Here is a 15,336-nt window from a genome sequence, read left to right as displayed (position 1 = left end):
GTCGGGCCCCTAAAAATTTACCCTAAATATAGAATATACGGGTTGTAAATTGGTAAATAATAAAATACGATTTTTTATTTTTTTAATTAAAAGTTCGCTAAATTTACGGTTTTATATAATTACCGTTTGCGGTTTTTTTTTTGCAATTTTTATAATATTTATTAATTTTCGGCCTATTTTTCCGTATTTTCGACCTGGTATTATAATTTTATAATTTTATAAATAATTTTTTAAAATTCGTATAAATTTTTTATTATATTTATTAAAATTTTTTTTTTTTAATTTTTAAATTTTTTAATATAATATTCCAATAACCGGTTACCTTTTTTGGGTATTATAAGTTTTTCGAAATCGCAAATTATTTTAATAATTTATACGTTTTTTTGCGTAATTATTATTTGGCCTAAATATTCGGATAAATTTCCCAACCCGGTTTTTAACGTTTTTATATCGATTTTTTTTAATTATTAAAACGGATTCCCAATTTTTTAAATATACGATTTAAAAGTTCGTTTTCGTTAAAATTTTCGAATATTTTCGGTATTATAAATAATATAGGCGGTATATTTGGATTTATCGTATTAATATCCGATATAACGCCGTTTTTCGTTTTAAAATAACGGTTTGGAATAGGGATTTGGTTAACGGTATAACCCGGATGGTAAAAATTCCAAAAGGTTTAAATTATAATAATTTAATCGGTATTTTTAAAAATTTACGTAATAATAATTTATAAATTTTAAACGCGTTGGTATACGGTATTTATAATTATTATAATATTTTTCGTTATTAATTCCAAATATAACGTTGGTTAAAGGAATTAACAATTTAAATACCTTTATTTAATTTATTTATATTGCCTATATTAACAATATTAATTAATATTAATAGGAATAAAATAATCGTTGCGATTGGTAAAAATAATATAATAAATAAAACGGTATTTTTATGCATGTTTTCTATCTTTCTGTAACTATTTACAATCCTGCAGAGATCCGTTAAAATCTCTGTTACGTGTTTTAAGATCACGTGTCACCACACGTGATCTACCCACACGCATGTCTGCCCGCGAACAAACACTTTGAGTAATAGCTTATATGATTGCTGTTGAACGACTGTTGCCAACCAAAACCCAGCGGGGAATGTCTTACAATTCACTTCATTCAGCTTTGAGGCCTATTCGCGCCATGAATTCTTTTTCTGTTTTTGCCCACCTCGGCTTTCGTACCTGTCCAGCTTCGGAAGATTCGGCAATCCCGTCCGAGTTTTTCAGTCCCGAAATCCAGGTGCTGTCGACTATTACCATACGATCACCTTTCCCAAACAGAACAATTTTGTCAGTTTTCTGGCGCCCCATTTGGATGTAGCAATGTTTTTTAGCAAGCAATAGAGAGACGGCGTATTAACGGGCATTAATGGTTATACATAATATAAAAAGCTCCAACCGTTTTCTTTTTCACTTGTTTCTCGTTTGGGCATTGCTGTTTTGTTCATTTTTTCTCTTAAATCCAAAACAGGTAGTCTTATAAATTCTGTGCATTATTGCCTTTCAAACAACGAAAATGTTTTACCATATATCTCGCCTTTATCCCGCATAATTATTTTTGTTCGCTAAACTAATTGGCACGCTTTTTAATGTGGTCGTCTAGCCTAGGCAACTATAACCGGCACGTAAAGCCGGCCCTCTCCAAACGTTTTTCTAACTTTACCAACGTATAAATTTACAGACTTTTGCTCCCATTGTAAGCCTTTGGTAAATGGGAGTTTGGATATTCCGTCGAAACTTAAAGAAAAGTTTCGAACACACGCATCGCCCATTATCCTCATCCTTTCGCGATCCGAACTTTGGCATTCGTTCGCCATCCAGCTTCCGAACGGCCATTTGTATTTTTTAATTTCGATATCGATAAAACCGACTTGCTTTAATGCTTTTTCGAAGTTTTCTTCCGCATATATGCAATTAACCCCGAAAATTATCGTTCCTAACGTGGCATAATGCGACCATTTTACCGGGAGCAGCGAATGGTCTAGGCATTCCGGAGGTAGGTCTAAACGGATTGGCTGGCACATTTCCTGAAACTCAACAATGCCACCGGGCCGGAGATTATCAAAGCAATTTTGGATTATCAAATTTTGGTTTGGGCATACAAGCAGGAGCATGCGGTTATGGATAAAGTCGAAATGTTTTAAGCTGCCGCAGCCCTGGCCTAAATGCAAGCCTGCTAGCCTTTTCCAGTCCGCAGTAACATCTCCAGCAATAAATTTGCAATTTGGTGGGATTTCGGGTGGCGAGGGCGCGAAAATGTCCATTCCATACACGACGGTCGCCGGGTTTTTGGTCGCAAACTCGGTGGCCCAAATGCCGGTACCTGTGCCCAGGTCTAGGATACGGTGGAGTAGGCCGTTCCCCCGTGTCGGCGCGTTCAGAAGTCGACCTTTCAGTGTCAAAAGCTACAGCTGGTGCTGCAAATCTAATTTTTTACCGTCATTTTCAACATTTGGTGGAGGCAAGATGTATTTTTGAACCGACACCATAATTTTCGTCGGTTGTGCGTTGTTATGAAATCTGCCCTGAACGAGATTTGAAAAAACGGAACAACGCAAAGAGCAACAATTATTTTAAACCAGTTTTGGGTCCAGATTCAGGTCCAAATTCAGCTTCGGACCGAATTTAGGACTGCCAAGGTTAATGTAATAAAACGTAACCATTATCTCTTTTCCCAATTTTTGCCCCAAATGTCCACTAAATCGGGGTTGCGTTTGGCCCAACGCTTTTATCTTTTAAATCCCTAACAAGCCCTGGGTCAATATCCCCCTTATCAACCCATATTGGTCTCCAGCGGGCGAGATACTGTTTAAGGCCGGTTTCTTCGTAAATCCTCTCTGCTAAAACAGAATCCACCATCCATTCATCCGTCTTTGAGCCGCGCGCCTTTTGCTTCGTCGGGACATTTTTAACTCTAGAAGCCTCATACGACCTCCCTCTCTTTTTATTTTTTTCCACTAGATCTGCATTCTTATTATCGACCTGGCCGTAACGATCTGCTTTACCCCTAAGGGCTGCTTCATTTTTTTTATCCCCAAAACGGGAATTTTTTGCCATTTTCATCCTTGCAAATTTTTTGGCCGATCTCGGTCCGCTGCCTTTGCTTTGGTGACTTAGAGAAAAGTTGCTTCCCGAAGCAGTTTACTCCTCTTTTAACACACCTGCTAACGTATGGTTTTCGGTTACGGCGGGCAGCAAATATTGCAACATTTTGCTGGGTATCGGCAATATCGGATCTTTATCCCAATTCGGCTAATACTGCGCAGAATAATACGAAACACCCATCGGTTTTTCGGATCCTGTACAAAATCTTTGCCGTTTGGTGGGTCGATCCGTTCATTCGACGAGTTGGCTTTCGCCAGTCTCAATTTTATTAGCCTTTGCTGCCGTTACACCAGGAAACGAATTTCCTTTTAAATCGCCAGTTAGGCTAAAAGGTTCGGCATAAGTAATATGCTCCGTAAATTGCCCTATTTTGAATGCAGCTTCGGCTGCTGGGGCAGTTTTGTCTGGATTCTGGGGCAGCTCTACCAGCGGCGGTTGGGCTGTATGATTTTCCAAACAATGCTTTCGCCGGTTTCCAAACTCGGCTCGCAGCTTGCTATCAACACCATAGTTTGGCGTCAAGTGCGATTGGTCCATCTGATGTAGCGATAGATTAAGTCCCGAATTCGAATCACTGGCCACGCGTTTGGCAGCCACCGGTTGTTTGTTGATATCATGTGCGTATCCACGGGGCCTTTGGGTAGCGTTCGAGCTTACAGGATGAGAAGGTTGTAAACCAACGGTAAAAGGTAGCGGGACTGGAGTGTTACGCCTAGGCCCATGGTTATGATACTTGACAGGTTCGACGGCATTGGTCTGCCCCTGTGTGATGGAAGGAACCAAAAACATGTTAATTGGTGCAAAAAAACAAGAAAAATTGCAAATTAAAGCTGAAAAAGAAGATTGATGGGATTGCTGTTCGAACTTTTGGGATTAACTGGTACGGAGATGGGAATATTTATACTTGGGCGCCGAGGAAACAGTGGACGGACACGCCGTGGCCGATACCGCCCCGCATCGACCGAATTGGTTCTCCACCCAAATTAAGCCAATTTGCTAACGGGCAAAATTACAAGAGTTTACTGAATTTTTATGATAAAACCGACAAAAGAAATTAAAGAAAAGCAGCAGCAGCACTTGTGAAGCGATTCCACTTTTAAACGGAATCCCATTAAAACTGGCATACCTAAATGTAAAGTCTACGGTATATTCTAGATTTTTTATCTCTTTTTACCGCCAAAAAGGCAAGGCAATCCATGGCAGCAGATGATGGACTAACCTTTCGGACTTTATTAAAAATTCAGTTCGGTGGAAAAAGTTGAACTGGGACCAGGGCCAATAACTACTTTCGCCGCAAATGAAATATATACCAGGAGATCGGTAACGAAAAAAACGACGAATACGGCCTGCAATTGCCGGTCGGGGTCAGCGAGGCGCAGCCCTTCTTGGCAAAGCTCCAAAACTTACAAAATATAACCAAAAAGGCATACTAATAGCTTTTATAAGCAAAGGCAATGCTATAGCGACAACCAATAGTGCTAGGACTCGGAAAATAAGATGGACCATCAAAATTGTCTTGGTTTGGTTGGTGGTGGAGTTTTGTACTAAACGCATAAACAAAAACGCACCCGCCTCGGTTAGGCGGTAAATTAAACACCCTATATAAAGGACAGCCTAACTGGCGATTAGGCTCACTGTTATTAGGCCTTGGCAGCCAACTACGCATGCAATGTTAATGGAATAAATGTCGAACAAGTAAACTGGTGTTTTGGGGTATATTTGTGTCGGGAATGTTTCTATTAGTTGTAATGCCTATAAGATATTAGTATTAAAATCGCATCGTGTCAGAATTAATTTCCCTTACTTGTGGAATTATTGTTAGCCAGGAATAGGATACGAGCATATAAAAATGTCGGGAAGAAAAATACAATAGAGAAAGGACCCCAATAGACGTTGCTAAATAAATCGACCATGCACAGAAAAGCTGTAAACTGCTTAAACAGGTATTGCTGCGCGGTTTTCTTTTTTTGCATAAATAAAGGTAAAATACCGCATAGTTGAAAAAGGCGAATATGCAAAAAAAGCAAAAGCTAAAAGTGGCAGCGGTTGGAATAGCCGCTGTAAAAGGATTAGGATCGTTGGACATTTTGAAAGTCAAAATAGCAAAAGCGACAGTCCTTCCTAAGAGCGTTTTAGCTTTCGATAAAGGCCAAACGAAGATTATCTGAAAGCTGTTTTTTGTTATTCGAGTTATCGTTACTGGCTGGAAACTATGTGGTGAGATGAAAGCCGGCGAGCACCTTTGCGTAGGCAGTTTGCAAAAAAGCCTTTGGTAATTCGAACTCGAGCTAGATTTGTATTGCCGCCGGCATAAGTTAAAAGAATTAAATTGTGGCTGCTGCTGCCTAAATACCTGAATGCAAAACGCTTGCAAGGTTTATTAACACAGCAAACGCCTGTGAGCATAATACAAAAATGCAAATAAAAAAGCGCAAGTACAAAACCCTATGGGAAACCATTGACAGCATGATTTATAATAATCTTCTCCTTTTCCCGTCGCCGCCTCCCTGGGACCCCGTCCATGGCCGTTTATAATCTAATCTCCCGAACGCTCCCCGGAGGCCTTGCAAATTTACCAAATTCTCTGCTAAAAACGGCGATCCGCTTATTTCACAGCCGTCTTCGCGGTCTTGCTTTAACGAAACGGAAAAGCTGCCTTGTGTGGTAAACTGGACTTATTTCTGAAAACGGCAGCCTTTGGAAGGTCCCCATTCGTCCATTTTCCTTTCGACCGGCCGACCATTAATCTAAAAGCAAGTTGAGCTTTTACGCAAACGGTCAAACAGCTCGGTAAACCCCGGTTCGCCCGGTGAAAGGGTGCACAAAATGCGGCCAGTAACGACCTGTTTCCCCGCAGACCGTTGCGGTACGGCGTCCAGCTCGAAATAAAACAAGGACGCCACCAGGCAGCGGGTTATACGCTCGATCTTTCCAGAAATGGATTAATCGCGCTTACCTCGGACCTAAAGTTCTGGAATGCTCCGGAAATCATCCAACCTTGGCAGATCGCCGTCGAACTGTACGTCGAGTCGGTGATATTTGGGGCTCGTTTGGAAAAGCTGCCTCAGTTTTTTATTTTTTATTTTTTCAGAAAAGAGACGACAAAGCCTGGGAAAAGCGCCGTTTTTCCAAACATTGCGAACCTCGTCCGGACACGGGTTGGCCGTTTTCGGTTTCGATTCGCCGGTACCTATCGAAAATATAAAATCCGGCTGTTCGACGTCGGGAAAATACGCCGCCATTGCGGTAAGGGCTGACAAAAATGGGTCATTTTCTAATGGCCCAGCATCTTGGAAGGTGCCGAAACCTGCAAAGTGCTTAGGTGAGAAAATCCTGTATATGTTCGAATTAAACCTCTTTTTTTTGTCTTTCGCATCGAATAATGGACTATCGCTTGGATATATACCCTGGCGCTACAGAAGCGGCTCGTGCGCTTTTTAGTATTAGTTTGTTTTTTTCTTTTAACGTTTTTTTTCTGTTATAATTAATTTAAAAAACGCTTACATTTCCCACAATGTTAGTTTTTTACTGGCTTTCGTAGGTATAATTTCGTCGTGTGTATTGCTGCCAAGTACGGCAAGACATTTTGTCGGCTTTTTCGTATGGCGGTTATTTTAATAAGCTCCATTTCGGTTAGTAAAAATGCGGCATATCGGCTTCTCGTCTACGGTGGCGACGGGGAGTCCGACAAAATTACCATTCGCCGTGGCGCTGGAAACGTCCAAAACTCCCTTATCGGCCCCGAATATGTGCTTCAACACGTTTTCAATCTGCTGCGAAAAATACAGCCCGTCATCGAAGTAGGATACCAAAAGTGCAGCAAGCTGGCCCAGGAGGGATACGGGGCTCCAGGCGGTGGTCAGCCATAAGAGCATAAGTTTAAGAAACGAAGGCAGGCGCGACGTGCTCAGGAGCTCTCGACGTCGAAATATCCGACCGGCCAATAGTTCGAATCGGTTTGTGGATTGGGCGATGGAGGACCCGTTTACGAACATGTCTGCAACGATAAGGCCACCTTGTGAAAATTAGTAGGCACCAGAGCCCGGGGGCCATGCAGCCACATACCAGAACTAATACCGAACGCTATTTTGACAAACCGCTGCAGCGGTACAGGGAGGTTCACGCGCTCTTCTATTCGCTTCAGTACTTCTAGTACCAAGGTGCCGCGGACCCCGCCACCATCGAGGCAGAGTACCCCTACGCCTGTCGCCGCAATTGTTGGTCGTGCCACTATAGCATATTTTTTTTCACTGCACGACCCCCGCATCTGCAGACCGAGTATTTGTGATAGAAGTGCAGATTATAACAGACTGGAATTACTGCACCGACGGCAATACAAACCAAGCATCACCAAAAGCGCCGGAGAACGGCCGTATCCGTATCGCTCTCTTTTTTGGCTTCGCCCATCATGTGAAAACTGGGGGCCTCCTGCATGCAGAGAAATGTAAAAATAGGAGGGCTGTTCCGACTGGATGACGGTATCAGTAAGGCTGCGAGCGGCCTTGAGTCAATGTCGGCGGCTAGTAAATAATTAAACGATATTTCGCTCTCCTTAAGCATGATGTCAACATCCATCCTTGCCAATAGGAATGGTTCTGCAGGAGATCGGCGTTCTCGACCCCCAAGCTGTTAGTCGATGAATTAAAGGTGGCCCTACCTTGCCTATCTCCTTATGCCAACCATCCAAGCAAGGCAACAAGGATCCTTAATTCCTGTCCTTGAATTTCTTCTATTGCCTTTAGGTTCCGATTGGCCAGCCTGTCCAGGTCCAGGTTGTGTTAAGCCCAAAAGAAATAACGCTACTGCACTCTTTGCCAGCGCAGCCTGCATAATTCCATGCTTTCTCCCTTTATCAATTTGCTCATCATGGGAGCCAATAGTGTATCCCAGCACACCATCTTAGGGTAGCAGGGCGTGACGCGTTTGTACCTACATAGCTCAATAATTAGTTCGGCTAATACATCCGGTAAGAACAAGTCTCTCCCTCAAACATGTGTGCAATAGGAAGGTTGCCAGGGCATCTGACGTGGCAGGGTTATGGTGCGGATTACCCGACCCATGATGGGCAGGGACATGGATACGACCTTTAAGGCAATGACATACATGTAGAATTGAAGCAAGCGAGCACTCCCTAATACCCCGTAGGGCAAACAAGGGCGCATTGTGGGTCAAAATGCCAAGGGTAAGCAGCAGAGGTGGCCAATTATCTCCATTAAGTCCATTTGCCTAAAACCTGCGAGTAACCAAACAACCGACATTGGGTCGCTAAGTTTGTTCTCAGCGGCCGTGGGCTTTTACTGGCGTCGATAGGGACACTTATGTGCGACGATGCTGAGATGAAAATAAATATAAACCCCTATTTAACGACCTTGAGCTTCTTTCCCCATCCCCCTTTACACCACACAATATTGATAAAAAAATTCAGTTGCAATAACAAGTCGGCTTATCCTGGGTTAAATTACTGCCAAGCTTACTCGTACACCAACACAAAGATAGCAAGCCCACTCGCGATGGCTACTGTCTCCGTATCGACCCCAGTGGCAGGTCTCCACAAGGCGCCCACCCTTGCCGATTTGGAGAGATCGCGGATGCTGTAAGTCCGATGCGATGGGGTGGAGGTGAACAATTCAAATAACCAGCATCGGCTTGACTGATACCTATCTCCACAGTTACAATGCACTCCCTGATGACGAGAACCAACCCCACGTTTCGGCAACGGTCCTTGACCACCTCAGAGACTTGATCGACAAACACGACGTCAAGTACAAGTTCGGAATGCATCTGATCCATGGGCACCTTGAAGTGGAGCCTGGCCAAGTTATGCTCGGGAAACCCATGACCAAGATCAACGCTTGCTGGACCCGCCCGGTGAAGGTTGAGAGGGTCGATCAAGAGCATGTTCACGGTCATGTCTTCATCCTGGACTCTGATGGTCAATTTATGCCGTACGAGTACCGCCAGGGAGCACCTCCGCCGATGGCCCCGGGTGACAGCGCTTTTGTGGATTCGGTGAAGGAATACCTCGTCCGAGAGGGTCTGGGAAGACTCATCGGCATTCAACTTCTACAACACACCCTTGACAGCAACGAATCCGGGGATATGCTAGAGTTTGTCCTTTCGGACAACCACGGCACCGTGATGATGGACAGTCGTATCACCAAAAGCTACAAGGCTTATCGAACTACAGGATGGGCTGTGGATCACCAGGCTGGCATTAGCGAACTTTCAGGGGCGGAGAGTCATGCAGCGACGAAGGCGGGGCCGCACAAAGTTTTTATTAGCGGGAAGGGACTGCCACAGGTTGAGGGACCTGTCGATGAGGGCGACGTTATTCTTGCGTTGCGGCGGGCAGAAGTCATCGACTGACCGAGACGCTGGTCATTTCCTAGCTACCTAAACTACCCCTCTAAGCCGGCTTCCAAATAGCAAACTCTGTGTCGCACACTGAGGCTCTCGATCCCTGCCACTCCCTTTTGTTTGCTGTTGTGCGCTATCCCGTATCTGAGAAAATATCCAGCCATTCTCGCAATACGAATCCTCTCCAGGTCTGTTTCTGACAGCTTCCCAGCGTTGGCAGCGAACGCCGCCCAGAACTCATCCCTCAGCAATTCTGAGTTGTCGTAGTAGACTCGGCCATTTGGGCCCATGTAGCCAATGAAATCGTCCAAGACATACAGCGCGAAGCCAAAAGGTTGCGTTCCTGCGTTGGTCCAGTCGATAACCCCGGTAATTCGTCCAATGGTGGAATCGACAAGGATATTCAGCTCATTAAGGTCGCTATGGGTAAGGGCCAGTCGAAACTCTTTAGAGAAGAGTGTCGGGATGTGGTTGATAACCTTGGCGAGCAGGGTTTGGAGAGAGGGGGTAAGAATGCCAGAAGAACCAAGGTTCTCGAGGCTAGACAGAATTTCCGCAATCATCGCATCAACATCGACCTGATCCGAGGGTATAGGTTCCCGCCAGGCCTGCGCAAAAAAGCCGGCTAGACCGCGTATAGTTTCCAAGTGCAGCAACCGATCTTCGGCTAGAGTGGAGCGTGCCAGGACGTAGTTGTCGCCCGGGATCTTGTCCATGGCGTATACGGCGAGCTGCGGGCCAGCATTGTCGCCGATCCACCCCAGCATACTCGCGCAGACCACAACACCACCGTGGATGCGTTTCGCAAGCTCGAGTATTTGCATATCTAGCAGCGCGTCCTTCTCCCGGAACTGGACGATCTTGTCACCAGCCTGCCCAGCGACCACTGTGTAGCTTGTTGCCCCTTGGACAGCAACGGGATACACCGGCCCCCCAAAAGTTTCTAGAGCGAAGCTGTCGCACTCGGCCCGGGTAGCCGAAGTCCTCGAGAAGAGTCTGGCGGCATCGTCGTCAATGTCATTATAAACCATTGATGTCACGTCTGGCATCATGTCGGGTAAAATATTGTCTGTTGTTGCGTTTTCCATTGTATGTTAATTGAGGGATAAAATCCGAATATGTAAGCCAGTTTTGTGATTAGATAAGGCATAGGAGTAAAGTAGGTAGGTAATATGTTAATTTGATTTTTTCTAGAAAAAAAAAACCATGATAAAGGTGTTAAAATCGGGGCGGAGAGCGTTTGGTTCGGGCATGAAGAAAAATTGTATCAAACAGCAAACGAAATGGTGGATTTTAACAGCTAAATAGCGGTGAGTAAAAGATCAAGTAGGCTGGTTAGCGGGCAACCAGCACAAAGCGCCACAACATACCCCGCTCTAACTGCACCGCCATAACTGTAACGTATTAGCATTAGCTAATATTAGGGGCCTCCGCTATTAGCTTTTGCTGGCCAGGGCACGTTCCGCGGGGCTATCTAAATCGCTTATCCCGTCGCTGCCATCGCGTGCCGGAGTTTCGGAGGGCCCCATGTCGGTTTTTGCCGTATATTTCCAAATAAACCGTCCTTCCAGAAGCTACAATTTTATATTCCACTGTACGACTTGCTACGTGCCGATTCAAAAAACGGCGGTTATCTGGAAGGCGGTCCGGCGGAGGCTAGTAGTCTGCGAGATCGGGACAAAGGACGGTCGGAGAAAGTCGGAACTATTGTACGAAAATTGGTCTCAACCGAGCGGAATCGCGTCAGGAAAAGGAGTGCCATACGGCCAGCAGCAGCAGAAATACCGGCGCCGGAAATCACAATGGTTCTCTTATGCGGTCCGAGAAGGTGGACCGCGTCGGCAAGAGACAATTGCATAGGCGAAGGATTGCGTGAGATGCGAGACGGGTCAATGTCGCTGGGATTAACGGCAAATAGGTTGGTGACAGGCTCCCAGGTGCGGGCCTCGTCAGGTTTCCAATCGCCTTCCCACAGCACCTCGATCTGTACCTTACCATCGTTCAAGCACTTGCGTAATGCGTCATCACTACTCGAGTGACCTCTTTCTGGGACGCACACTTCGCCCATTTGCCCTGCACAGCACGACCCAATCATGACCCAGACAAGGATGCGTCGGAAAGGGTACCAAAGGGTCTGCAGAGGCTGCGTCCAACAACTCAGCACATGTATAAATGAACGGCCCCCTAGACGTTGAAGACCAAAAGAGGACTGCCCCCCTTTGTCTCGATTCCACCTTTACAATGAGGATAGCCCTGGTGTGACTGCAGTTGATGGTGATGATACTGTTGTGTTAAATGTTCTGACAGATGGATTTTGTACAGACCATGTTGAACAGACTGCGTGTCCGAAAACCGCCAGAGTTGCGCTTGAGTGGACTCACTGCCCGGTGATCCGTACTCAGCTTCAAGTCCCATAGATTATCCGGTGTAGCTTGGCCGACGGTTTGAAATCGACTTGATCCCGCGTCTGAAGTCGACGTCATTCGGCTTTGGGATGCGCGGGTCATCATCGGCGAGCCCCTCATAGCGCGCTTTCGACGGCCAACAGTTGGAAATCTCTTCTTTGCTTGCAGAGTTCCTCCACGAAATTTAGATTTGAATTTTGTCCAACCAAATTCAAATGTGACCTTTCTCACCAAATCGCAATATAGCTTATTGTCAGAAAACCCAGCACTCAAGCCTGTTCCTAGGGGTAAGGGTTTAGTTCGGCGCTCTATTGTTGAGAATGGTTCAAAGCCAAAAAAAAACAAAAAAACAAAAAAAAAAAACTAAAAATCAGGGTGGAACGACATCAGAGTAGTTATGTTTGGAATCGAAAGAAACCAACGGCCACCTGGGAGGCGTGTGCTCATAGGAGCATTAAAGTGACCCAAAAAGGTGACGAAATTTGTTTCGCTTCTTCGAGGTCCGCCATGGCTCCAGTTCGCGTAACCCGGTTTGTGTGGTCTTGCGGAGTGGCTTTCACAGCTTTTTGGCTAGCGATAATGGCTTTTTCGAGGTCTGCCATTACCCCAGTTCTCGAAAATTTGTTGCCTAAATTATTCCCGAGGTTGTTCAAATACATAGCCCGGTTTAATGGTTTGGCGAAGTGGCTTCCACAGCTTCTAGACTGACTTTAATGGCTTCTTCCAAATCTGCCATTGCTCCAATTCTCGAAAATCTGTCTGGCTAATAAAATGAAGGCGGCGAATGGCCTACTAGATTGCGCTCCTGGGATGGAAAGTCGGCGAGGCAGAAGAGTAGCGATGGAGCCTGGGAGTCCATCTACACGAGATCATTCAACGAGCTACATATAAAAGTCCCATGTTTTTCATCTGTGCGAACCGTACATCAGCTACTTAAGCTGTCTGGAGGGTTCGTATTAAGTCAGCCCGGACCAATTTGTCAACATCGTCTCCAGTATATAAGCAGCGGCAACGATGTTTCGTGCTCCAATTTTCGCGTCAATTTACATTAGATAACCCTGGACAGAATTTTGTATCTGACGCCCAAGGTTTGGCTAGGGCAAGGTGTTTAGGCTCTGGGAAGGCGCAGGAGGGGCGGGATGGTGGAGCGAGCCGACAGCTTTATTGACCCGGCGCTAAGCACTGGGAGTGACATCGGGCATTGCTTCACCCAATTCCGTAGCTTTCCTGCGGGATTACCTAACCAAAAGTCCGGCGCGATTGCGAGTTGATTAACAAAACTAATATGGGGTAGTTTCAGTGCTCAGACTAGACCACCCCTGCTTCGCAGTGGTGGACCGGACGCTCCATGTACCTTTCAGCCACACGGCTTTTCGGCCAATCAAATTGGCCAAAAAGATCGCGCCCGTTTTAGTCTGAGGACATGTTGTCGATTATCGCCGCAAATGGAGGTTATCGCACAGTATACGCACTGTGTATGTACTGTACGTGCAATAGCGATACAGTAAAAATACTGTATATTCTTTTATTTATAAATATTTAATTAAATAAAAATCGTATAAATATAAGAAAAATATTGGTATAAAATTTAAAATTGGGGCTATTTAATGATTAAAACCTTATATTTATTATCGTTACAAGTAAATAAATATAAAACTAAATAATAATACTATTATTTTTAACGCCTTATTTAAAAATTTATATATAAATAATAATATATATAAATTTTTTACTTTTATATAATAATTAGTATAATTATAATAATATCCACGTGTAATTTTTTTTTCCAAATTATAGTTCGTTGTTTTTTTATTTAAATAAATATACGTTAAATTTAATATTTTATATAAATATTTAATAATTAATATTTTTATTAATAAAAGGTTTTATAAAATACAAATTCGACATAATAAATTTTTATATTAATTATATATAATAATAAAAAAACGTTAATTTTTTTATTTAAATTAAAGTAAATATAAAATCAAATTTAAAAATATATAAATTTTATTAAATTTAAATATAAAATACGCAATTTTAATAATAATAAAACTTTTTTTAAACGTGGACGTTTGTTTATACCGGTTATTTAATCGTTAAGATTTTGGTGTTAATATCGTTAAAATTGGTAAAATTATAAACCCGTTTCGATTGCAAAATTTATTAAAAATATTTAATATTTTACCTATTCGAATATTTAATACCTTATATTACGTAATATATTAATAAAAATTTATATATATAATATATACATATATATTACCCTCCACGTGCAAAAATTTTTAAATTATATTTAAAAATAAAAATATAATTAAAAAAAATCAAAAAATTTCAATTTTTTTTAAAAACCCAACCTCCATTTGCAAATTAAAGCCACCCATATCCCAATTCGACCAATATAACGATTAAAAATATAAATTAAATCGTTGTTAATTATTTTGCTAATTGTTATATCCAACGTACAAACCGTATATTTTTACGATTTTTATTTAATTAATTATAACGGAATGTCGGTCGCCGAAATGCCGAATTACCTCCATTTGCGACGAAAATGAACAAATTATCCTTAAACCTAAACTAAAGTAATTTTTGGTTGGACCCACAGGTACAAGCAAAACCACCAATTGAGCCACGGTTCAATTAGTGGAGCTCGCGTTTAGGGATGAGCCCTGAGACTAATATGGGGAGGTTTTATTCGTGCCTGTAATTAAATAGCAAGTATAAAGAGATTTCCATACCGCTATATTAGAACGAATCTATTGTTTTGTAAAAATTTCAATGTTAACAATCCACCATGCAAAATCGGATATAAAGTCTACCCGCGCGTCTCTTGCGTTCCTTCCGTCCCTTGTTAGTTTTAGTGCTTAGACTAGACCACCCTTGCTTCGCAATGGTGGACCGGGCGCTCCATGTACCTTTCAGCCACATGGCTTTTCGGCCAATCAAATCGGCCGAAAAGATCGCGCCCGTTTTATTTTGAGGATATATTGTCGATTTTCGTCGCAAACGACAGCATTGCATAATATACGCATTATATATACATTATATACGTAATAGCGATATAGTAAAAACATTGTATATTTTTTATTTACGAATATTTAATTAAATAAAAATGGGATAAATATAGTAAAAATATTAGTATAAAGCCTGAAATTAAGGTTTTTTAGTGGGTAAAACCTTATATTTATATACGTTGTGAACAAATTAAAATAAAATTAAATAATAATATTATTATTTTTAACGCCCTATTTAAAAATTTATATATAAATAATAATATATATAAATTTTTTATTTTTAAATAATAATTGGTATAATTATATTAACCTTTACGTATAGTTTTTTTTTCCAAATTATGGTTCGTTATTTTTTTATTTATATAAATATACGTTAAATTTAATATTTTATATAAATATTTAATAATTA

The 15,336-nt window shown here is 42.5% G+C and overlaps 2 protein-coding genes across 2 annotated transcripts; one reads left to right on the top strand and one right to left on the bottom strand.

Annotated features, from left to right (window-relative positions):
• Positions 1-8,661: 8,661 nt before the first annotated feature.
• Positions 8,662-9,517, top strand: PgNI_05386 (uncharacterized protein; the record flags this gene model as incomplete). Its single annotated transcript, XM_031125418.1, has 2 exons — positions 8,662-8,744; positions 8,821-9,517. The coding sequence occupies 2 exons, from the start codon at positions 8,662-8,664 to the stop codon at positions 9,515-9,517; spliced, it is 780 nt and encodes a 259-aa protein (XP_030982069.1).
• Positions 9,518-9,549: 32 nt separating this feature from the next.
• Positions 9,550-10,557, bottom strand: PgNI_05385 (uncharacterized protein; the record flags this gene model as incomplete). The annotated part of the gene is made up of 1 exon (XM_031125417.1): positions 9,550-10,557. One exon carries the CDS (start codon positions 10,555-10,557, stop codon positions 9,550-9,552), a length of 1,008 nt encoding a protein of 335 aa, XP_030982070.1.
• Positions 10,558-15,336: the final 4,779 nt, after the last annotated feature.

This window comes from Pyricularia grisea, chromosome I (genome assembly GCF_004355905.1).
Source record: "Pyricularia grisea strain NI907 chromosome I, whole genome shotgun sequence".
NCBI lineage: Eukaryota > Fungi > Ascomycota > Sordariomycetes > Magnaporthales > Pyriculariaceae > Pyricularia > Pyricularia grisea.
This window is presented reverse-complemented; position numbering and strand designations above follow the sequence as displayed.